We start from the raw sequence: 26,458 nt of genomic DNA on the forward strand, positions 1-26,458 counted from the left end.
CATTGACTTTGTTTAGTTTGGAAAAATGATATATTGTTTATTTGCTATTCTCACCCTTTGTAATTCATTTTGTCCTTTTAGTTCACCATTAGTTTTTTGTTATTATTCTAGTTACCTTTACTGTTATGATTATTTTGTACACTATTTTAGACACATTCATCTTCATCAAAATAAAAATGAAATTGATACTCTTAAAAGATTATAAAATAATGGATCAAAGGCTCCTGCCTAAAAAACAATCAAGACTACTTCTTTTGTGTTCTAATCTTTTATTCTGTTATATCTTGGTACCCTTTTGTACAGCTCATAGAATTCATGAGATAGAAAAAGCATTTACATCATTCAGCTTCCTGACAAAACACACTCATTAGCAACATTTTGAGTTCATTTGAGTTGCTATTACTCAGATATTTGACTAAACTAGCTGAATGAAAATTGTGTGGGTACAACATGTAATCTCATGCATTTTTCAATGAACAATTTAAAGAATAAAGTATGTAATGCTAATAATCTGTGATGGCTGTGAAAAGGGCATTGTTATCAGTGAAAACGGCAAGGATCTTTTATAAGGGACTGAATTTCGGAAAAACATCGTGGAATGTTAAAATTAAAAATCTTTTAAAATATAGGAGTGGGGAAAAGTAGGTTTACTGTTGTTTGTGTGGAAAAAGACATGCTGGTTATGATTATTACAATAGCTTTACTGACTCAAAGAGAGTCACAACAACTACAAAAAAAAAAAAAAAACAAACCTACTTTTCCCAATGCTTGTATATTAAGAAATCAAAACTGAGTTATAATTATAAAAATGGTACATAAGTATATATATAATTACATTGTTTTATAAGAGCTTTGTATGTAGGAGAGATTTTTAGATTTTCAGATAATAAATTTGCTGTGTTTTCAATGAACATGTATTGAGTTCACTGAAGCTCTTTGTATATCTAGAAGCAAATCATTACAGTTCATGTTGGAGAATAATAGTTACGTGGAAGTTCATTTTATATAATTTTCTTGCTTTCTTGTCCCTTGATAATACTATTGGCAATAGTCACATAATAATTTAGGAATTAGGAATTTTCAGATTTTAAAATTTATAAGCACAATTTTCAAATAATATTTCAACATTACTGAAATGTATTAATAAAGTCCAGTGTTGTTATTTACATAGGTTTTAAATTCTCAGGCTATTTTCAGTACATTTTAACAAGGTGGTCTTGTCTTTTCTGTTTGCTCAGTTAAACCATATTGATATAGGCAGTTTATGGCTTACTCCCAAATTTGTTTTCATACAACCTTCTTTTTTTGATAGATGAAAATTCTATTTTACTTCACTATTCCTTATTAGTCCCCACTCCTTAGCCATTTTTATTCTTCTGTCAAAATGTTCTGTTACATGTATAACAATTTTTTTTTTTATAAACTCAAGGGTAATCCAAAATTTTATTCCAAATCACTTCTCCCTATTAAGGGGTACGATTTGGAAGAGAGTGGATTTTAAAGGCAACATTGAAAAATCAGACATTTTTTAAAAAGTAAGTATGATTTGGGGTGAGAAAAAATAGCTGATTGAAAATATCTGGTTTAGTGATGGAAAGGGAATTGTAAGCATGTTATTATATAAATAGCACTTATAATTTTAAAACTATGCTTTCTGAGTGTATTTTCCTATATATATTTGTTAACAAAGGCATACTTATAAATTAAATATCTTTGCAAAATATTTTCTAGTCCTTTGGTATTACAAAAATAATGTTTGTACAGAGATAAATTAGTAAAATATATGTGACATCCTTTAATTTATCATAATGTTATTAAACAACTCTATCAAGTGGTTGTGAAGAAAAAGGCCAAGTGCTTTATTATCTGGGGAGCTCATAATGTATTGGGAGGGCTGATAAGGTGTAACTTAGAAACTGAAATTCACTGTCATTAATTGCTTTCCGAATGGTGTAATAAAAACTGTGACTTGAGCAGATAGGTGGGGAAAACATATTAGTTTGTTGTGAGTGGTCAAGGAAGGCATAGTAAAGAAAATAACATTTGATACGGTGTTGTAGAAGTTCTCCATATGTCAAGTGGAGTTCATGTCAGTCAGAACATGGCATGAGCAAAGATGGAGACATATGAAAGACAATATATAATATATTCTGAAATTAGAGGGTAGTTATGGATATTAGAGATAAGATATTGGGGTGATTGGAAGGATGAAGTTTATTAAGTGTGAAGAGGATGGACCTTGCAATTGAATAAACAAACAAGTATCTAAAAAAGACACAAACACCACCACACCACCCACAAAACCTACGAAGAGTGCTCTTTTCACAAAAGATGGCAGGGAGTTGCTAGAAACAGGGAAGTAGAATGTGTTGCAATGGTTAGAACAGGGCTCGTAGAGGATGGGCTACTCTCTCCTATTCCATGCCCGTTTCCCTAATGCATGTAGATATGCCAGCCAACACTGCTTGATGTTGAGATTGAAGAATGCAGTAGTTAGACTCAGCCTTTTATATGTGATTAGTGATTGAATTAACATTAGATCTTTAGTGTCTAGTAACATATTTAATAATAGACACTGTGTGAGATAAAATAATACTAAAATTTACATATATATATTTATAATTAGGTATAATTATTATATATACTATAATACAAAATTGAATCACACCCATATATGATTAAACTACAATTGATATTGAAATCTAAAACTGTAATCTATTTATCATAAAACATTTAAATACACATACCTTAGAATTTTCTAAATGAGGCAATATATTAAAAATGTAAACAAAATATGAATGGAATTTTGATTTTCCAAGGAATTTGTAACATATTGGGTTTTGCGAAACTTCCAGTTTTAGGCACTCACTCTATCGTGTCTTAGAGATCTCAATTTCTTCATTATGGTTATATATTTTTAAAAATCAAGTTATAGTATTAAAACTAAACATTGTGAACATGTCTAAACATTCTAAACAGGCCAGTTATAATGAATATTTTCTTCTTTTCAAGAACATTAGGGAGTTTTGCATTTAATCTTCTATGTAACATACATACCAGTTTACCCTTGTAAAAATTATATAGAAACTATAGCACACAAACAACAACAAATTGAAGCTTGTTGCTAATGAAGTCTTCAAAACAGAAATGCAAGCTTGATGAGACGATTTTAAGAGAAGGGGGATAAGTAAGGGAAGGGTTTAGTCAAAGAACGTGTATAAATGACTCATGGATACGGACAATGGGGAGGGATATGATTGCAGGAGAAGGGGTGGGCTGGGTGGGGGAGAGAAATGGGGAAAAATGGGACAACTGTAATTGAAAAACCAAAAATAAAAAATAAATAAATAAATAAAATAAAACCATATTTAAATAGGAAAGAACTATTGTACTGTGATTTTTTCAATATTTTAATATTTATCTTTGTAAAAATGAAAAATCAGTAGAGAAGCAAGCATACAGCCACTATGCAAATGATGTGTTGAAACTGTTTATTTTGACTTCTTAAAATGAAAGTGATAGAGGATGAGATGAAAATATTTACTTTAACTTTTATTAGACAGTAAGTAAAATACTATTATATTTATATAATTAAAAAAATACTTGTACCAACAATGTTAATGTCTTTTTATAAGGTGTTTTCAGAAAATGTGTAAAAGTCAAAGAGTGATAAAATTTAATTTGATGTTCATTAAAGACTATAAACTCAGCATGTGTTTATTACATTGATCATGGGGAAGCACCTACATGTACAAGTTGAAATGAGAAAGCTAACAGCTGACTAACAGCTGGCAGGAACTGTGATTAGTTAATACATGGCATTTACTTTTCCACATACATTCCTCTGTTGGCCAAACAAGAAGAAATTTGTGGAACTAAGTAAAAGATATATGATTGTATAACTATAGAATACAGTTGATTCAGTGTAATTTAATAAAACAATGATAAGGAAACTGAAATTTCGAGTTGCTTGCTCATGTCAAAGTCTAGTTATTTGGGTTCTCTGATGTTCAGTTTCTTTATATAAGAAATAATAAAATAATGATATTTGATTAGAACATTAGAGTAGATTTCTTCAAATTGCTTTCTTCATAGTGGCTCAAAAAAATAAAATAATATAAAGTTAATGTGGCTGTTAACTAATGTCAAACAATCCTAGATACTTCCCATTTGAAATAAATTCATTGTCATCAGACTTCAGGAAAAAATTAAAACAAGAACATAAAATACAATTGAAATCTTTTTCCCAAAGGACAAAACTTCTATAACTATTGTATCAATAAAAGAAGTTCAAATGTTATAACAAAATATAAACATTATATTAAAACTTTCATTTATATATATATATGAAAATATTTTGATATACAAAGATATGTATTTGAGACTAAGATATTCTAGAATAATAAAGATTAAGTGTGCCTTAAAATAATGCAAATCCGTAAGTGGACATTTTCTTTTGTAATTTCTACACTATTTTTTATCTGGCAGTGAAACATACCTATGTTTGTATAAAATAAATATATATTCATGTCTAAATCAGAAAATATAATTATTTTACCTTAGAAAACTGATTAATTTATATTTAAAAATTTATTATTTGAACAGGGTCCAGTACTAAAATGAAAAAAAGTAATGATGGCTTATGAAGAGCCCTGGATATGGGTTCAAATCGTGACATCTCACTATATAACTTATTCAACTTCTTTAGGCCTCATCATTCTCATGTAAATTATAGGAGAAATGATACCTCAGAGGGGTTGTATGAAGAGTGAGTGAAAGATTGCACTTTGGCATTCTTCACAGTGTGTGACATAGTACATGTTTAAAAATAAAAAGGCACTGTGTTTTATATTATTTTTATTATTGTAAATGTCAAAGCCATTTATGTTTCATGCCTTGGTTGCGGATAAGCAAAGAACCTTATTTTCCTACAACTTGACTCTCATGGTGCTGAAACTGAATTACAATGATATACTAATCAAAGTAATTGGAAAATAAATCACTTTAAGTAACTATGTTTTTATAAACATTTGCTAGTAGCGTAAGACTACTGAATAATTATTGAAATTACTAACTATATTCATGTGTTTCACTGTTTTACGATTATTTTGGCCTCCCACTAGTAATATAATTCTATAAATAGACCTTAGAGTTATTTCACTATGAAAGTAACAGTATTTGTTAGTGTTTCTAAATTATTTTTACAATATAAGTCTTCCGATGATGTATTATTTCTTCCAAAAGAGAAATAACTCAATTATGTTTACTACATTGAAATATTGGGCCTGACCAAATTAGAAATGGAAACACACAACAAAGACAGAAAGGGTTTGTACCAGTAATAAAGAAAACACATATAACGAAGTTTTTCTTCAGTTTTCTTTATTACAACCATGGAGACACATAAATACAGAAAATAAAATGACATTTAATATACTATGAAACACATGCATAAAATTACACATAGTGTTTAATATTACGTTGAGCGTTTTAAATAAGAGATGGTGCGGAGGACAATACATTTATAACATGTACATTTTTTCATGGAAATAAGCTGTGGTGAAAACAGATGCAATTAAATAATCAGAAATAGCCACTTTAAAACAAAGTGTTATACATAAAATCAATGTAAGATGTGAAATAAAAATATTCCTTAAAAAAGTTCATGAATTGTGGATATTATTTAAAAACAGTAATATGTAATTGCTTTCTTTTAGAAAAAACAATTAAGTAGAAGATTTCATACTGACCATTTAGTACATACATAGAATTTTAAAACTGCCATATGCTTTTTAAGTGATGCTACCTCTTAATATTATGCAATGTTTGCAATGTGCAACTTTATATTTTTATTACTTAAAATGAAATAGTAAAGAATTACTGAATTTAAGTTGAACATATACATGAAAAAATTTGCAATATAGCTAAGCTTCATACAAGCAACATTAGATTAGTTTACATTTAATTTAAAATTCCACTTAAACAAGTCTTAAAAAGTAGGTAAAATAATAGTCTACTGACAAGGACATGAGGATATCAATTGCATTTCAGATTTCAGATATACTAATAAAACTCTTGAATATATGTTGTGTTTTCCTTGACTTTTTTTTTTTTTTTTTACTGATAGGTAAAACTGATGTAATATACACTCTACTCTTCCAGTATTACTTAGGGACCGATATTTTAGGCTTTAAAGTAGTTAATAGCATTTGGAAGTAGAAGATACTACCAGAGTTCTTCATCTGGTTCATAATCTTATACTTAAATACCTTTGATATTTTTATCTTATTAAGATTGCTCTGTTTTCTTTCAGAGCAATTAAGTTAGATTTAAACTTATTGAATCATTTGCCTTACATAAAAATTGAGATGTTGCTTATAGACCTTTATAATTTCATGTGTTTTAAGTTCTTAAGTACAATAAAGGAAAAAGAAATAATACAATTATATTTCAAAAGTTAAAAATTGTTAACTCTAGAACAATATTCAAATTTAGATGACAATTTGAAAAGAACATGTTAATGAAATGTTAGAAAGACTTTTTTTCTTTAGTAAAGACCTAAAATTTAGTCTGATGATATCTTCTGACTTTGAAGATTAACTATTAAGTATAAATAGTGACTAAATAATACTCTTTATTTTTTAATTACATAGTCAGCTGGTTTGGAAATAGACTTTGTACCTATTGCAACTAAAATTATTTCAAGGACCATTTGGTAAAATATTTGTATCTCCAGTCATTTGATATATTTAATATATTTGAGCTGCCTGTTTAATGTAGATCTATACTACAAATGCAGGGACTTTAAAGCTTACCTATGATTAACACAAAAAGAATAGAAGGCATACATTCTATTTACTCATGTCCAGATATTGAGAAAGAGGAAGGAAGTGAGAGAGGAGTTGTGTATTAGAAAGAAAAATTCAGACGGAAGGCGAATGAAAAGAAATAGCTAAAATGATAGATACTATTTAATATGTATTAACTCAAAAGTTGTTCAACGAATGTTACATTATGCCTCAGAGTTTGAGTCATAATAAAATGCATGAAATCATACATTTAGGTATGACCTTAATGATCCTACATCTATATTCAAGTGTAATCATGATACATAGGGCTAAAGAAAATTATAAATGATAGTATTTAATTTAGGTAATATATCATTTATAGTTCTTAATGCTGTTTCTATAACCAAAACCAAAGAGGCTGAAATTTTCAGATAATTTTACATGACTAGATATATTTATTAATAAATTACTACAAAGTGAAAATAGTATACAAAATATCAACTAATTATCCTTGAAAGCAAGAACAAAAAACAATTATTGTGTTGGTAATCTAAATATCCATTTTGAATTATTATATTCATTTGTAATTTAATATTTTGTTTTTCCATTGTTAGCATATTATTTAAAAAAAACAACAACTTTTCAGGTATTTGTTCCTCCAGTTCCAAAAGTATGTGGCTTGCCCTGGCCTGGTGCCTCAGCTGGTTGGAGCATCATCCCATACACAAAAAGAGTGTGGGTTGGATCTCTGGTCAGGGCACATACCTAGGTTAATGTGAATGCGATGTCTAGAATGTGGGTATATGTATATGTTTTTTAAACTCTTGAGAGATACTTTAGGCTAAGTAAAAGAGGAAAACAACTTTAAGAAAAATAAAATAAACCATTAAAATGTCAATCTTACTCATGTCTTCTAGTATGAATGCATATATGTGCCCTTGCATAATGTTTTTGGACCAAATATTAATTGTAGAGTTTATAAAATATAATTGTTTTCAATGAATAACAGTATTAGGAGACAAAGGATCAAAAATAGCAGTATCTTTAACAATCTCTCATTCAAGAAGAAATTTTGTAGGAAAGAATGATTTACTGTTATCTCCTAAGCATAATATGTTAGTAAATATGAAACATAGTATGGTGGGCCTTTTGGTTATGTGATAAATAATTACTGAGTTTGAATTAGGTTAGAGAAAGCATTGAGACTAAGTAATATATGGAGAAAAGAAGACAGACAAGACAGACTTGTAAAGAGTTGGGTTCCTAAAAGGAGATATTCAGGTTAGCATAACAAGTTTAACCTGATGCTCCACATGCAGACAATGACAGTCATGCATAAGCACATCAATCCAGCCTTGTAACTGGTATAATATGGTAAAAAACAAACAAACAAACAAAAAAACAACACACATTTAAATGACTTAACATTTAAAAATATGATATATACATCAATTGCTCTAGGCACATATTTCTGATTATATATAATGATTAACACAAAACTCACACACAAGTTCATACTCACATATTTCAGACATATAATTTTATTAAAAAATCCATTGGATAAAAAAAGCATTGAGTGGTGCTAGAGAGAGACTTAAAATAAGTTGAAGTTTTATATCTTGCTTACCAAATAATTACATTTATTTAGACCTATAGACAAACAGTAGTTAGACAAAATGTACTGTCTGTCGGATTTTATGGATGCAAATAACAAAATTAAAGTTCAGATAATAAAAAAGATAATTTGGCAACACACATTTTAAGATGTTTTTATCATATAATCATAGGAGGTTACTTACAATCTCTAAGGTATAATTTATTGAAATGTGATAGCTGCATTTTTTATAATTTTGTGCTTTTCAATTTCTTATAAGAGAAAGGAAAGCAAAGAGCCTATTATTTTACGATGTCTGTAATATATCTATGAAGTTATGCATATTTCAGAACTGTAATTATTCATCTAAGAATAAAATTTTGCCAAATGATAGACTGCTTATTAATTTCAGAATTATCAACTTGATCCGTACTTTGATGTGTAAAATATCTAAATGAACAACGCATTAAAATGGAAATATTCTGCTAAGGTTGAATTTTAATTTTAGGTTTTTTTCTGAACTGTCAAAATGTCATTCTGGATGTCATGTACCTGACTGCGTGTTCTTCATATCACTGTCGGTGACCTTAAGTTATAGAATATAAAATTTCAAAAAATAAACTAACTTTGTTATCTTACTAAAGATGTATGCCATGTTCCCCACAAAAGTTATTTGTAGTGATATATGAAGCCAAGTTAATTTCAACTGGGTTGGCCATAATGTTTGTTATGTTTTTTTTTCACGGAGTAAAAGACACATTTTTTATTTTCATCAATAGCTTTACTGATTTGGATATTCTGAGTATGTCAGATGTCTCTTGCTATTGGCTTCCCGTGGTTACAGGCCAGAGGTGCTGCTAAACATCTTCCAAAGCATGAGGCGGTCCCACAGCAAAGACTTATTTAGCCAAAATGTCAATAGTACCAAGAAACTTTGCAAACCCCCTTTTGACTCATTTGATCAGTCACAGCACCTTCTCCACACACTACACCAATCTTTTTTGCATTTCAGTTACGTTTGATTTTACTTTTCTTGAAATAATAAAGCACAATACACTGAAAATGTTGCATATCTTTTTCCATCTTCAATATTAAAATGGCTGCACAACAATTCACCAATTTTGATAAGTTTTTAAATGCACGCTGATATGACAGCTGTCACAATACAATCTAACAAAATTGTTTCTAATGAAATTGAAGACAACTAAGCACTACTAGAGCCAGCATACAGAAAAAAGTAATGGGCCTTTTGGCCAACCAAATACATGACTTCCCTGTTAAAACTTACTGGAAAGATCCAGTCGGGTTATAATGAATGAAAAAGTAATCCTGAAAGTGTTTTTGAAATTCTTGTTTTCTCAGTATTTTCTACACAGTAGTAATTAGCAAAACTACATATCTTATCCAAACTCAAACATCATGGAATATAGTTACAATTATAATTAGTTATTAAATAAACAGAACATTGGCTATGGTGATTTAAAAACCAAACATTACTGAAAAACAGGTTAGATTCCCAAAGTGCACAAATTGGGAAATTCCTATTTTTCAGCAGGGGAGAAAGGGGAGAAGCAGAAGTGTATTTAATTTGTGGGTGGGTCACGTCTGCATTCTACGGGTCCATTGTTTGGTTAGAAGAAGGAACAACAGTGGAGAGCAAAGCGTTTGCAAAAGATAAATGAAAGCAAACAGACTCCTAAATGCATGTCTAGCCATAGATGTTACAGCATAGGATCCTGTTGCTATACTTTAAAGAGAAACAGAGAATACTGTCATGCAACAAAGTGGTGTTTAATGAGTAAACCTCAAAACCCAGACACAGAAATTTGATTTTCATGTGAGTTACAGTCACGCTTGTGAACATATGTAAATATTATAGCTTCTTAATTGTCCTAAATAGTAATGAGAATCACTGGCTAAGGCTACCTGGGAGTGAAAAACACACAATACCTTTTTCTCATTTTATAATGAATAAAAATGAAAACATGAAAATCATTACTCATGCTACTCCGTCAAACACAGCTTCCTTTAAAAGGCGAAATCTAGTAACACATCCTTCTCATCTTAATTTCATCTTCTTGAAAGTATTAGCTAAAATATTACTTTCTCTCTCTGGTCCTTGCAAAGTAATTGACTGTTAGATGCTCAGGAAAATGTAATAAATAAGTATACATGTTGTTAGAACATCAACTTGATCCAGCTCCAAAGACAATCCGAGTTAAGTCAATAGGGTACAACTTTTTAAATATATTAGTTTAATGTATCATTTGCTGTGAGGCAACTGCATAGAGATATTTCCACTCACTAAAAAAACAGACTGGATTTTTTTCAGTAGTGTTTGATTTCAAAAAAAGAAAATAAGTATACACATCTAATATAGTAAAAATGATCAGATGAATGATCTATACATTATAAATGTTCCTTAAGCTGGAAACTTGCATTTTAAAGAATAACAATTAAAACCAACAAAAAATATCCACAATTCTACATCATTAAAATAATATTTATACAAAATAATCAAATGAAGGAAGACTGGATGTAGCAAATACTTAAATTACAAGTAAAAATTACGTGTTCATTTAATAAGGTTAACCATAGAATTTAAAGAGAGCTTTAGAATGAAGCAAGTTACTCAGTGAACTGGGACCTGAAACAAACAATCCTGATTCAATTTCCTTCAAGGATTTTCTGACAAATTATCTACTTTATTGGTTGACAACCTGGAGAAGGAAAAAGATGCTAATTGTTTATAGGTGAGTATACAGCATAAGTAGTTGATCTTAGAAAATCTTTTATTATAATTTTAGATTAGCCTTATAAATTTGCAGGGCATAAAAGAAAGTATCTCATGATACAACAACATTAAACATGCAAGACAAACATATGGCTACAATGAAAGAAAACCCAGCAGCGTTCAGCTGCCATGACTGGCTTCCATTTTCACCTTTATTCACTTCCCAGCATTTATCTGCGTGATGAAAATCGTTTTTGAAAATAGAATAAGAATAAAATAATTAAGGAAAAAAGAGTAGAGTTAAAGGCATGAAAAGAAATGAAAAGAAAAAGGTGACAGTAGGAAAAGAAAAAAAGAGAAAATAATTAATGCAAGATTTACAAAAAGCCATTATCAGTTATTTTGATACAACAAAATATAGCAAATGTTTGTATAAAACATTTCTAAATAATTACCATATATTAAAAACATAGCTTGGCTCAATATTAATAGTGTTTATTTTATATAACTCAGATATTGGTTCTGTCATTGATTGTTTAAATGTAAACATCTTAATCATTCTATAATGAATATACAACTTACAGAAGAAAAATCACCAGTTATTCCACAGTGCTACTGGTAACTTCAAACTATTACTTTAAATATGAGCTCATCATATTCTGTAAAGATTACTGATAGTTCCTTTGCTAATTTCTTAGAAGACATATAATAAAAAGTAGCTATAGTCTTAATAGTAAATGAACTACCAAAAAATAAGTGAAAATTACATATCCACATAATGAAAATTTGCAATAAGAATAGAATAAAAAACCATTGATTCAACTGACCGCAAGCAAACTTTAGACATATGTCATTGTACCTCATTAAAATAATTTAAAAAACTAAAGATCATGAAAGTAATTTATAGATGTTTTTCTTATGTGCTAAACCAAATAACTGAACTTCAATTTACTGTTATTTTATAATTTCTCCAATTTATATGGCAATCATATGTTTAATCTTAAGGAAACATTTTAGCATTTGCCATGCACTTGAATATTGTGTTCATTGTTCATGTTGTTATTCAGAGATGACAGCGTATACTAGATTTGCATGGAAGTAGAGTGAATGTCATCAAACTAATTTACAGTCATTAGACATATAATGAAAAAAAAAGCCCATGAAAACAGAAATCAACTGAAATATTTTAGCAATTTATATATTGGTGGTGATTTTATATCATCACTTTGTTTGTTAAATGTGAAGAATTGTCATGGAAATATTACATGCCTAATTGAACAAACTAGAATTATTTTACCATTGATTCTTAAGAACATATAAATAAAACTATTTGTTACCAAGTTATAATGATAGTCAATGTTAAAATCAGATATGTATAATTCATAGCAACAAGAGAAGATAAAGTAAGTGGTTACTGAAAGATACTAAGGTCTCTCTTTGGTTATAACAAACATTATTAAACATTTTGTAGATCAAAAGAAATAATAAAAATGATTTCAAAATAAATTTATTTCCAAGGACTTTTTAAAACAGTATATTCAAGCCACCAAGCCAGCATTATTTTTAATCATTAAAATTATAGAAAGGGAAGAACGGGAGAAAAGGTACAGGGATCAAGATGCATAATTGGTAGGAACAAAATAGACAGGCGGATGCTAAGAATAGTAAAGGAAATGGAGAAGTTAAAGAACCTATATCCAGAACTCATAGACATGAACTAAGGGTGAGGGGGATTGCTAGAAGGAAGGAAAGTACCCGGAAGAGGGGGGGCAAAGAGGAAAAAATTGGGACAACTGTAATAGCATAATCAATAAAATATACCTAAAAAATTACAGAAGATAAATCAATGCAATTTTACCAGACTCTAGTTCTATATATAGTTATAACATTTTTATAAGTATTGTTAAGAAACATATCCTTCAAAATAAAAACATCTTTTAGTAGTAAAGATAAGAAAATGTTAATTGCAAAATACTTTTAAAATTAAAATAATACCCTATAAAGAAATGTAGTATCCACTAAGATACATATATGGAAGAGTCAATATTATCAACAGAATACATGAAAGTAAGATGAACATTTTTCAAAATAAGTTCTTCAGTCCAACAAATAAGTGTACTCTAGATTTAGAGTATTGCTTACAAAAAGTTAAATATATCTGACTACATAAAAATAACATGTTTTTCTTAATTTGAAAGTCTATGAACTTCATTTGGACAGTCTACAATGCATTCTATATAAACAAAACAAAACAAGCAGAAAAAACAAACAAACCAAAAAAGCCAAGCTAAATTAATTTTTAAACTTCATATCTTCTCAAATTAAATCAAAGACACATTATCTACTATTTTATTATAGATAACTTATTTCAGATATGAATTTGAATTTAGCATGTTTATTTAAAATGGAATAAGAAATCAGATATAATACAAGAGTGATTATCATGAAGGCACATAAAGATCATTTTCCCTTATTCGGCCAATACATGATTTTAACTCTGTAGAATATTTTGGGTGCAAAAGCCCTATCATGCATCACAAACTTGATTTGCTCCAAGAAATCTCTTAGAGCTAAATCAAATAATTCTTGAACTATTAAGGTATGTCTTTGACATGGCCTTAGCAGTCAGTGGATTTAGCCATACTAAATTAGACATTATTTGGTGATATTTTTGTAGGTTATATAAATATTTTCTTATTTCCCCATCTCCAGTAAGCTGCCCTGGCTTTGAATCAGTTGAACAATTTAGAGGGTATGAATTCTATTTCTTACCTTCTCAGTTATATTTGTACATATGTCTGACTTCTTGACTACATTATCTGGTTATCAGCTGTGAAACATGCTCTGTTTTTTTTTTTTTTTTCCATTGTAAAAGTCCTTATAACACAGACTGTTACTTTTCCTTTGCTCATCTTCATGACAAAGCCTCTTGAAAGCATTAAATAAACATAGAGGGTCTGCAGACTAACCCCATACACAATCCTCATCCTATTTCTCCTTAATTTCTCTCCCCATTACTTCTGCAAAGCTGGATGTAATAAGGGCACTTCCTATCTCTTTTGATTAAGTCGCATTGACCTCTCAACAGCGTTTGAAGTGTCAAATGTGATTTACGTTTTTTCTTCTTGAAATATGACTCTCTGTTAACGTTCAAGATACTACAATCTTGTGTTGTTTCAGGAACACTACATCATAGTCTCATTGGAGGGCTTATGGTGTGGTTTCATCTTCCTATGTAATATTATGGTTTCTTAGGATGCAGTTATTAACGCCTGCAATTTAGTGAGTCAAGAAGCACTCCCTGAACATCTATGCTGTTCCAGTGACCCTTGCAGAAACTAAGGAAACAACTGTGAGTACCACAGACATCAACTCCTTTTCACATTACTCAGTGTTTGGTTTTAACCTCACCCAGACTTCAAATACCACTGCACTGGTGAAGTTGACAACGTTGTCATACATCTTTCCAAACTACAGATCTTTTCATCTGCATACTCACATATCTAACTACTACTTGACATTGAAAACTTAATGTATACCAAACTGACCTTATGTTAATCTTCATTCTCCTAATCCAAAACTCTTCATCCTCAGAAACTATGCCAAGAATGGCCCAACTGCCCAATAAAGAGACTCTAAATTCATTCAGAATTTACCTTTTTTGTTTATATTTAATGTTGGGTTTTGTTAACAATTTCTAACACAAATAGTAGTGTCTCTTGGAGTATAACATAAATTTACCTGCCTGAAATCAATTTTTTTTACAGTTTGTGTTTTATCTATACAATGTTAATAATATGTTGCCTTTTAATTCATACTAACATTACTTTTTATTCTGCTAAAGATAATTATTTCCTCCAAATATATGAGCTTAAGTAAAAATTTAGGAGGATGTAGTACACTGTTTCAATCCCCCTTTAAACATTCTGACTCTGATTAAGAATCGTATTTATACTATATTCTCGATATGTGCATTGAAGATAATTACTACAACCATAATATATTATAATTTTAGAGGCAGTTATTGATGTTTGAATCTCACAGGGGCAAAGAATTTGATAGTTCATCGAACCATTCTTCTATGTAGGTGTACCATCTTGTAAGGGGATTAGATTTTCATATGACTTAAAGTAGTTCTGACCTTGAACAGATCCTTTAACCTCTCAAAATTATATCAGTGAAATAAGATAACTCTTCATTGTTCAATTCAGATTCAAGAGTAAGATGAGATAATAAATGCAGAAGTACTTTGTAAATTTTTAAAAATTCCATTATAAGATACACATATTATTTCTAGATGCTCCCAACTTCCTAATCTCAAATTATAATTGGAAACACTTTTTAATTAATATTAGAAATACAAAGCCATTATATTAATTGTTTTTGAGTCATATAACCAATAGTAATTACTTTTTAATGGAAAGATTAATTGTATAAAACTGCTCTCAATTTTACAAAACCGATGTACAATATAATGAGATTAATATCAATTTGAAATTACAAGAAGGTTAAACAGCGTGACCAAAGTGATAAATTTTTCTGCAGTCTCAAAAATTTTATGTAACAATACTGAAACTCTATTATTATATGACTTAATAAAGCCATGCTTAGGAACATGCTGCTCTCATCTCTACATGTATATGTAAATAGTACATATATATTTATACATGTGCATAAATTACCTGTAGATTTTAGATATGATAGTTAATGAAACGGTAAATGTTAAAATGTGTCCAGTATGACAACTCACTAACGTAAGTAAGTATGACTAGGAATCAAGATAAATTCTTGCATCTTTAACTCTATGGAACGTGTCTGAAATATATTTTCCTAGCGCTGGTATGGACTTTGATAATAGCACCAGCTTGGGGTGATGTAAGCACCGTTACTTAACAAGGGTAGAATACACCCGTGTGCTGTGAACACCAGTGCAGTGTGTCCTGACACATTGTGAGTCTCCTTGAAACTCTAGTTACATTTCTTTCTGGGGCTATGTCTGTGGGTGTTTCTGCCTCACTGTGTAATTGATTTTAATGTTTCCCAAATCAACTTGCATTTAAACAGGCATGAATGAGCTTATCATTATTTTTGTCCACATCTTCCCAGAAGCGGAGGGCCAGCTCCCACATATCTGGCAGAAGAGTTGTCTCCTTTGCAAAGTTGTGGATCTCAACATAAATTTTTCACGTTAATATTCAATAGTCATTCTTACCTTCCATCCTCACCCTCTGCTCATCCTCTCCCCACCACTTGAACCACTAAAGTTATCAAAATAGATTTATAAATTAACCAGTACACCATGGCAAGAGTGACTGAGAAATCTTGAGTAAGACATGTCATGGTAATCGTGATGAGGATCTAGAATTTACACCTGTTTTTATAAAATTATATTTTGAATAATAAGAAACAGTCCAGAGGGATTATAAAGGTACTATCAAGTTTATTTTCAGCCTAAGAAAGCATATAGTATTGCTTACCTTTAATTATGTTGGGCTTCGGTGGCATGCTGAATTCATAGACTGTCGGTTCTGAATATCCCAATCTGTTGGCAGCTGTAATTTGAACTTCATACCCCATTGTCCACTGTAGATGCTCCAAAATAATGTGGTCTTTATTTCCCTGAACTTTTTTCTCTAGCCACTGGTCTTCTTTATCTTTCTGTAAAGGTAATAAAAATCTATTTCATAAATTACTATACACTAGAGTTGAGAATAAAAAAATTACCTTGAGATGGAACAGATAGTTTTATTAACATCAAGAAAAAAATTTTTCTCATCCACAGGGATGAATAAAATTGCTATATCAATGAAGTAATTTTATAAAGATGTAATGTTTTTATATTAGCCAAAGAGTGACGATTTCATAATTAGCATTGGTGATTCAGCGAATAGTAATTCACTTCCATTAAGATTTTTAAAAATATCACATATATTAGATTGCTATTTGGTCACTTTGCTGATTATTAATAATCATGTGAATAGAAAAAGTGAAAAATATATAGAAAAAGCCTAATATACTCATTAAAGTAATTGCCAGAGACCACTGTTTAAGGGTTCATTTGGCTGGGGGTGGGGGGGGGAGGGAAAAGAGAAAGTGTCTTGCAAATAAAGTTTAAATATTTTTTATAGATTTAAATCACCACAAGCATTTTTATTACTATAATATTTTAGACTCATAATGAAACAACATGCAAAAAATTATTACCTGTTAAAAAGATTATTAGCATGAGAAAATAAAAAATGTTACACTCTTCTTGAATTCTACACTTAAATCCTATCTGACTCTTCTAAAACAAATGTTTAAGCCATATAGTATTTGAATTACATTTTATTTGAAAAAAATACTGTGACTACAGTTGACCCAGAAAAGAAAAATGATATACTTCTTAAAAATTAACCTATTCTAAGTAATGTGAACATTGAGCTGCGCCCTGTTAACCATTTAAATATAGGGAAGTTCCTTAACCACTCTGCTTTGCTCCTTCATCTTTATTACAGAAACGATAATCATAGATGCCTCTGTGAGCTTCTGTGAACGAGCAATGAGAGAAAGCAATTAAATTGTGCATTCCAGGACCGCAGGTATACTAATTACTTAATAAATGACGGCTATTTTTAAGAAGAAAAAATTTCATAATAAATATGTGGAGATAAAATAATATTCTATGTGGAGTCATGTCTCTAATAATTTTACAATGCAATTGCAATTTCTCAGAGGGTGATTATACATAAATTGTAGCCTGGTCATAAACATAGACAGATAAATAGATAGATTATATGAGGTAGATATTTCAACCTAGTTAACCTCATATCTCAGCTAAGTATTACTTTATGTTGAGCCAATATTTTACAATGTTTTTGAATATAAAGAATAATATTTTTGCATTTGTCAGTAAAATTGAAAATATATTTTATAAAATCAAATTCTGGGAGTTAAATTCATTACCACATTAATATGATGGAACCACAAACATAAAATATCCTTGAAAAGGAGATAAAAAGACATTATAGTTTTGATATCATACTATTCTCTTTTTCTACTTAGTTATTTCTGGTTACACAAAACTTTTATTACCAAGGGAAACTGTTGGATTGTGTTTTCTTTTGTCTATATCTTAAGATATTAGCAGTCCCAATGAAGCCATGGGTTATGGACAAATGCTTAAATTTATAGAAACAGGAGGCATATATGAATTTATTAGACTGGACATTGTTCAGTATTTCTTGTTATGAGGTATGCTGAAAAAGCAATTGGAAAGCTGAAACAGTCTGGACCAGAGAGCCCATAATTTGTCTGTCACTAAATGATTAATAAAGTTAAAAAGAAGGATGAAGGAAGGAAGGAAGGAAGGAAGGAAGGAAGGAAGGAAGGAAGGAAGAAGGAAGGGAGGAAGAAAGGAAAGCAGGGAGGAAGGAAGGGAGAAAGGTAAGGAGGAAGGGAGGGAGGGAGGGAGACAGATAAACTTAGGTGTACTTTTGACATGCTCAGGACAGGTATGCCAAACCCATCATTTCCCCAAAACCCCCTTTCTTCATTAGCTTCTCCATCAGTTCCTCTTTCAGTCCTTGCAGGGTAGTGAGGCTGTTCTGGAACTATGACCACAAAAGTGAATAGGGAGCAACATCCTCAGTTGGAGCTGACAAACCAGCACAGAAGAAAGACACGAGTTCTTTGAAAACCCACAGTGTTCTTTGGAAGCGTGTAACATGAAGGCCAACAGAGTTCAGGAGCCAGTAATGTCTCCACAGGAGAGATGTCACCCTTATTGTAAATAATAAATCCAGGGTTATTCTTTTCATTTGCCTAAACTAGTTAATGAAAAGTAGGTGTGAGTCCTCCACAGAGGTATAGATACCAAAATAAATACAATAATAAAAAACCTCAGAAGGTTGCTCAACCACTGTAGCCTTATTAAGCAAATGTAAAAAACAAACAAACAAACAAAACAAAAGGTAAAGCTTTAGAATCTCCATACAGCTCTGGCCAGTGTGGCTCATTGGTTGCAGTGTCATCCTGTAGACTGAAACGTCATGGGTTCGATTCCCAGTCTGGGCACATACCTAGGTTGTGGGTTTGATCCCTGGTAGGGGTGTGTACAAGAAGGCAACAAATTTATCTTTCTTTCTCACAAAGATGTTTCTCTTTCTCTCTGTCCCTTCCTCTATCTCTAAAAGAAATAAAAAAGCGTCCTCTGGTGAGGATAAAAAATAAAATCTCCATAGAAAAATAATTTTAGATAAAATGATATAATACATATACATATATGTGTACATATATACACACATACATAGACACAAAATACATATAGAATGTGATTATTTAATGTGTGATATAGGGTGTATGCATGCAGGTAAAGGAAGGGGGAGTAAGTAGCAGGAAGACTGAAGGGGTATGTAAGGACAAAGGCTACAGGAAAGGAGGGTTGTCCCTGTAGACATCTCTTCACCCCAATAATTCAATAAGCTCTGTGCAACAATGAAGTTCTTGGTGAGAGTGAATATTTTTGTGGGAATCCAGGGTTGAATTCTGCTTTGGGTCTGACTGGAGAAATTGGGTACAAGAGCCAAAACATAAGCCAACAGCTGAGACGGGGATTCCCCCAGGAAACCATTTATTCTTCAGAGCAATGGATAGACTTCCTTTCCTTCAGGCAATCCTAAAATACTGTTTTTGAGAACTGATCACTTGAGGAGAAACTTCCTGACAGCAGAAGACATGCAGAAAGTCTCTTATGAATTACCATTTAACTCTTAATTGTTGATGCTCATAGCATAATAAATTAAAAGCCCCTCCATCATTTTAGACAGTTGAACTGATGGTGTAAGGAACCAAAGGGAGTTCTAATATTTTCCCCAATTTAAATCAATTTTATTTCCCATTTGCCATTAGACAAGAAACCTTTTTAATCCCCTGATTGCTATTCCTAGGGAACAGGAAAAAATTAAGGTGGGTGTTACCAAATACTTCCCTCGGCATCACAATCTCAATTATGTCATTTGGAGAGCGCCTAATTTACAGAATTTAAATGCCTGGGGGACAATTTAAGATAATCTAGTTGCAAAACGTTCCCCTAGATACCTTAATGAGATGATTTGCTGAATAGAGCCATTATTAATAAGCTAATTATGTGGTGAAGGACAGCTACTGAAAGAAAAACGGTCACTCTGCTTTGATATAGCTTATCTTAAGCAATTCTTTTTTGTCAGAAAATAGATAGCAGGGCCGTATGACAGTCAAGGACACTCAATAGTTTTTTTATAAAATCAAGTATCAGCATATAGGGGAAAATTTGCTTTCATCTGGATAGGGAGATAGAGAAAAGATGGAAGAGGTCTTGATGTTCTTATTTATAGGGAGCTCCTTGAGTGCTTTTATTTCAGTAAATTTTTTTTCAAAGCCTTATGGAATGAATGAGTGGTCAGCATCATTTTAAATGAAAAACGAATCATTATTAAAAGAGTGAACAATAGAGGAGGTGAACTCTTACTATTAGATGAATTTTAACACTCATGTGACTTTCCTGTGTTATGACTGAAGAATTTTGTTTCCACGTCAGGGAGTTTCTGGTTCCTGGATTTTCTGGTGTCGTGGTTCAGCTATTCGCTACCTGTGTGACTTTCCAGAGGCCCCAGAATTCTCCAAAGTTCTGTTTGTTGTTCTGAACACAAGAGAAATGATGTAGCAACACACACGTGCACATCCCATTATTTGGAGGTTTATAGTAGTTTCAAATTCAAATCTCTTTTTTCCTATCATCATAACCGATTCAAGTTGCCTTTACGCCATGTAAAATTGTGTGAACTATATTTTAAATCTTTCCCTATTCTCCATCACCCACACATTTTTTTAGGAACAAAGAAAGCTAATTTTCCCAGTTCATAACCTTCTCTGTTCTCACAGCCCACAAAAGTTTACACAGGGCAAATTGTTTTCTCTTGTGTTCATTTTTCTTTATATTCATTAATCTGGTTTTGGGACTATTTATAACTGTACAACATAAACTTATTTATTCATGGATTAATTAATGCAATTATTCACTCACAGAACAAAGTTTATCAGATAGTGCCAACACATGATGAATAAACCTCATCTTCTGCACTAGCAACAGAGAAAAACTCAAAAAGCTTAGGTTTCTTTAATATCATAGCTATTTGTTGTTTGAAAATATTTCAAAACTTTAAAGTAATGGCTTTAAAAGCATAAGTAGAAAATAAATTATCTCACAACAAATACTCAATTATATTATTAATTTTTAATACCTTTTTCAAAATTACTTTTCTTTTCCCATGGCCACTGAGTACAAACTCTCTGGCTCCAAATAGCTTAAGAAGGTCAATTAAAACATAGAATTATATTCTAAAACTCTTCTGCTAGTCCCAAAACTACATTCCTCACAACTGACTTTTTAAGATACCAGTATTCTATCAGCCCTTTTTAGCTCAAGAAACTTATTTAATGTATCAGCATTAAACAATAGTTATGATCCCGTAGCTATCATCAAATTAGAGAGAAAACAGTGAAAAACTTAGGGAAACATGTTAAAAACTATTTACTAAATTACACAGAGTTATGCTGACATTATAATACAAAGTGGATATAAAATATTCTGCACATAAACTATCTTATTTTTTTCATATACATTATGATATTAATAAGCTTGTTTTTATTCTCCACATATATGGTTTAAACTTACTGACTTATTATTAGAGACATTAATTTTCACAAAGAGTCTACAGAGACATCTAATTCTGCATTTATGTTACTCCAGTTCTCTTCTAATAAATTTTGTTTACTTAATGGGTACTGAACAAAGTCTTGTGTTCTATCTACTACGGGATAACACAGAATAATGTGTTTCCAGGTTCATAGCAAGTAGGATGTTATACACTTTCTTTATTAGGTTGTGATTAGTCTTTTCTTTTTTTTCCCAGTGAAATGAGGTTTTAAATTACTTAATTCAGTGACTGCTACAAATCAACACTCATATTAAGGAATATATTGTCTCAATTTTGTCATTCTTAGATTATAAAATATATAATCCTGTGCATAAATATGGTCAAAAAAGCAATAAAAATGAAAACCATAAAAGTGTTTCCCTATATATTTTATTTCTTCTATGGTTTACATCCAATTGAAATATCTATTGCATATGGCTAAAAAACCTTTTCAAATTATTCAGCTGTACTTTATTCCACTGTGGAATTCATGCAATTTAAGAAACTAGTAAAGTGGTTTCAGATAATACAAAGAGAACAGATAATTAAGAATCTTTTTGAAATATTAGTTATTATTTTAATGTAAGTGCAATATCAAGGCTAATGCCACTATAAATATTTAGCCACCAAATCTTCGTGAACATGTCAGTTTTTCTATGTGAAGATTAATACGTTAAGAAAAACTGTGGAGAAACTTATTTTTTCCCAAGATCGTCTACCATTTGTTCCATTAATACAACATGCTATTGAATTATGGAATTTCCAGCTGCACCTGTAGAGTATGATGTCTGCAGGATGGGGAAGATGGAGAAGGGGAGGTGAAAAACAGTAAGTGTGGCATGGGGACTATTTTAGTGTGTTGGAGTAGAAGGCATCCGTTAATGGTACGGTAAAGATAAAGGGAGTTGGACTATATTCAGAGGCACAGGAGCTAGGCAGTTGAGGTGAGACAGGAGAGTAGTAGAGGGGAAATAATAATCTCCACAGGCATATTTCTTCTCAGACTTTAGTGAGGCAAAACTCTATTTAGACTATAATGTCTTACATTCTGGCAGCCATTTCCCACTCTCACCAAAGCACCCAGATTGTGTAAGGTTGTTTTCCCTTTTAAAATGTGAAAAAAAAATCACTTTATGTCTATTATAGAAGTACGTTGAAGTCTCCAGGAGTGAGGAATGCATTTCTAGCAGTACATGGGATGAGAAGTTACTATCACAACTGTTGTCATAAAGGCATAAAAATTGACTACTAAAAGTGTTCCTTTAGCAAAATACTCTCTACCTCCATCCATGTTGTCATGAATGCTAAGAGTCATTCTATTTGTGGCTGAATAGTGTATACAAGGTGTGTCCGGAAAAAGTCCAACTATTGTTAATATAATGAGAATGGTTTGTGAGTCATTTATGTAACCTGGCAGCCAAGGAGAGTGGACTGGAATGCGCATGCGCGAACAATGATGACTTCACTGTACTAGTCAGTGGGGACGGTAGACACCATTGAGTGAGCATGTGCATTGGGTAGCTGTCACATTCAAAATGACTGAATGAATAGAGCAACGAATCTGCATAAATTTTTGCTTTAAGCTTGAACATTCCTCCATGGAAATTATTCAGATGGTTCAGAAGGCCTCAGCTATAGGTAACTGGTGATCGTCAGCTTCATCATGACAACATGTCAAATCATGCATCACGTCTCATGCAGAGATTTTGGCGAAACATCAAATCACCTAGGTGACTCAGCACCTCTATAGTCCAGATTTGGCACCCTACAGCTTCTGGCTTCTCCCAAAACTAAAATCACATTTGAAAGGGAATAGATTTCAGACCATCAATGAGATTCAAGAAGACAGGACAGGGCAGTTAATGGCAATTGAGAGAACTGTGTGAGGTTCCAAGTGCCTACTTTGAAGGGGACAGAGGCGTCACTGTCTTGTGTACAATGTTTCTTTTATCTTGTATCTTCTTCAATAAATGCCTCTATTTTTATATTACATGGCTAGCATACCACATCTTCTTTATCCAATTGTCTGTTGATGGATACTTGAGCTACTTCCATAATTTGACTGTTGTAAGTCTTGCTGAAATGACTCTATGGGTGCATATATCTTTTGGGTTTGTATTTTGTATTTCTTCAAATAAATGCCCAGAAGTGGGATTACTGGGTCATATGGCAGTTCTATTTTTAATTTTGTTAGTAACCACTATACTGGTTTTCATAGAGGTTGCACCAATTTACAATCCCACCAACAGTGCACTAGGATTTCCTTTTATCCACATTCTGGCCAACAGTTATTTGTTCTTTCATTGATGATAGCTATTCTGATAGGGATAAGGTGGTATCTCTTTTCATATATGTTGGCTATCTATACTCATATGTCCTCTTGGAAGAACTGTCTATTCAGGTCCTTTGTCCATTTTTCTCCAGCTTGTTTTTTTGGTGTTAAGTTGTGTGAGTTCTTTGTATACTTTGGATATTAACCCCATATTGGATGAATATGGGTAAATATCTTCTAATCAGGAGGTTGTCTTTTCATTTTGTTGATGGTTTCCTCTGCTGTGAAAAAAATTGTAGTGTGATGAGGTCTATTTGTTATTTTTGTCTTTTGTCCCCTTTGAAAAGTCATATCCAAGAAATTTTTCTATGAGTGACATCAGAGTTTATTGGCTATGTTTTCTTCTAAGAGCTTTATGGTTCCAGGTGTTATATTTAAATCTCCAATCCCTTTTGAGTTTTTAATATACAGACATGTGAAAGCACTTTATTTTATAGCTGAAACATATAATATTGTGTATCAAATGTAATTTTAAATTATATTAATTTTTAAAATTTCGGTAAGAGTTTATTTTAAAAATTGACATCAAAAAAGTGTTTCCTGTTAAAATTCTAGTAGCTCTGGGAGTAGTAAAATAGTAATTCATTATCAGTCACTTATAGCTATGCTTGAATTATGCAACCAATCATTTTCATTATGATAAACCAAACCTGCTGACACTTTGATCTTGAAATGTTATCCCTCAGAGCTGTGAGAAAAATAGATGTGTATTGTGGAAGCCACACAGTCTGTGGAATTTTGTCAGGTCAGCCCTAGCAGACTAAGACCGTCATTAAGATAATATAGATAATCACATTAACAATTGTGGTATACTCCATTATTCAGCTGAGCCAACTCCCAGGTATAACCGTCTTTCATTTCGTGGTGGTCATGAGATATAATTCTATTCAACGAGACATAATTTAATTCTGCATGGCATGGTTTTTAAAAAACCTGCACTGTACTGCTGAAGAGAAGGACAAAGTCAGCTTAAACAAGCTATTGTCCCTCCTATCCTTTTATTCCCCTCGCATTGTGAATGAAGATCTTAGGAACACAAGATAATCTGGAGAAAGACAAAAGGCAACAATGGTAAGAATGAAAAGACACAAAGAAAAACAATGTGATTCCTGATAATATTGCTAAGATGTTTTCCTAGCTCTGGACTGTCTAACACATACATTTCATGTGAAGAAAAAGTTATCTTGGTTTAACCTTGCTAGTCATGTTTCGTGGTACCTAAAGTCTAAAGATACAAAAATATTTCCTAACAGATAGACAGTTTATATTGTCTTTAGGAATAAAATCTGTATAAAAAAATACTGATTACTTTCTGCAAACAAGATATTAATGGATTTTGTAGGAACTTTAAAAGTTATCTCTTGAATTTTATTAAATGTTTTGAGAAAGATTCCCACTGTGGGTAGTCACATTCTTGTTAGTTTCTGAACTTTATTTTTGGGTAACTGGAAATGGAAACAGCTGAAAAATGTCACAGCAGTCCTAAAGTATACAGAGAATTTATCAACAAAAGCCACTATTAAAAGATATGATGAAACATAACGTAAGAAATAATATATACTTGTTATCATCAATTAAAGTCAATGACTCAATATATTGAGATCAATATAAAATTTATGTTATTTCTGATACTAACTCTTTAGAAAAGAGAAATCAAGCATAACTTTTAGCTTTAGGTAGAAGTTATGCATAAAGAGAATATATTAGACATATCTGATTAGTTATTGCATTTCAGTGTTTACCATGGGATTTTATTGGGGTTCCCTATAAATCTTACCATCTCCCTGTATTTTGAACCATAGATTCTCCAGGGTGCAAATATAGGCATGGAAGGGAAAACCTGTTTTCTCAGATCAATTCATGAATTCGGTTCAAGCTTTTGATCCTTAGAGAAAAATTATTTGCCTCCAAAGAGCTTCCATGTTGGCAAACGAGGATGGCAAAGAAACCTGGCTTGAGCAGCACACCATTGCCAGTCTCACATAAAGACCAGAGAGCCTTTCAGAGCGGTTCTGGGGTAGAGTCATGTAGCCCCCATAGCGGAATACCCAAAAGACATATGCAACTATTCATTATTGCTGGCATGAAACCTGAGACAAAGAGGGGTCCTGGAAAATGGCATTAATCTTAAATTCAAAAGACCAAAATGCTGTCTAAAATTAATTATTGAGAGATTACTTTATTGAGCAAACATATAATTTAGAATCAAAGGGCAGATAAAGTTAGGGTTAGGGTTAGGGTTAGGGTTAGGGTTAGGGTTAAGGTTAGTGCTTCCCAGACAAGGTAAAGCTAAAA

General features: G+C 31.5%; 1 protein-coding gene across 1 annotated transcript in view; it reads right to left on the minus strand.

Annotated features, from left to right (window-relative positions):
* NCAM2 (neural cell adhesion molecule 2) overlaps positions 1-26,458 on the minus strand; it is a 421,403-nt gene that overhangs the window by 14,437 nt on the left and 380,508 nt on the right. The window contains exon 15 of the mRNA XM_090270318.1: positions 16,594-16,774. Within this exon, the coding sequence (XP_090126444.1) occupies positions 16,594-16,774 (181 nt within the window). The remainder of the gene's footprint in view (positions 1-16,593; positions 16,775-26,458) is intronic.

This window comes from Furipterus horrens, unplaced genomic scaffold (genome assembly GCF_987537825.1).
Source record: "Furipterus horrens unplaced genomic scaffold, mFurHor1.1.pri manual_scaffold_1, whole genome shotgun sequence".
In the NCBI taxonomy this organism is placed as follows: Eukaryota; Metazoa; Chordata; class Mammalia; order Chiroptera; family Furipteridae; genus Furipterus; species Furipterus horrens.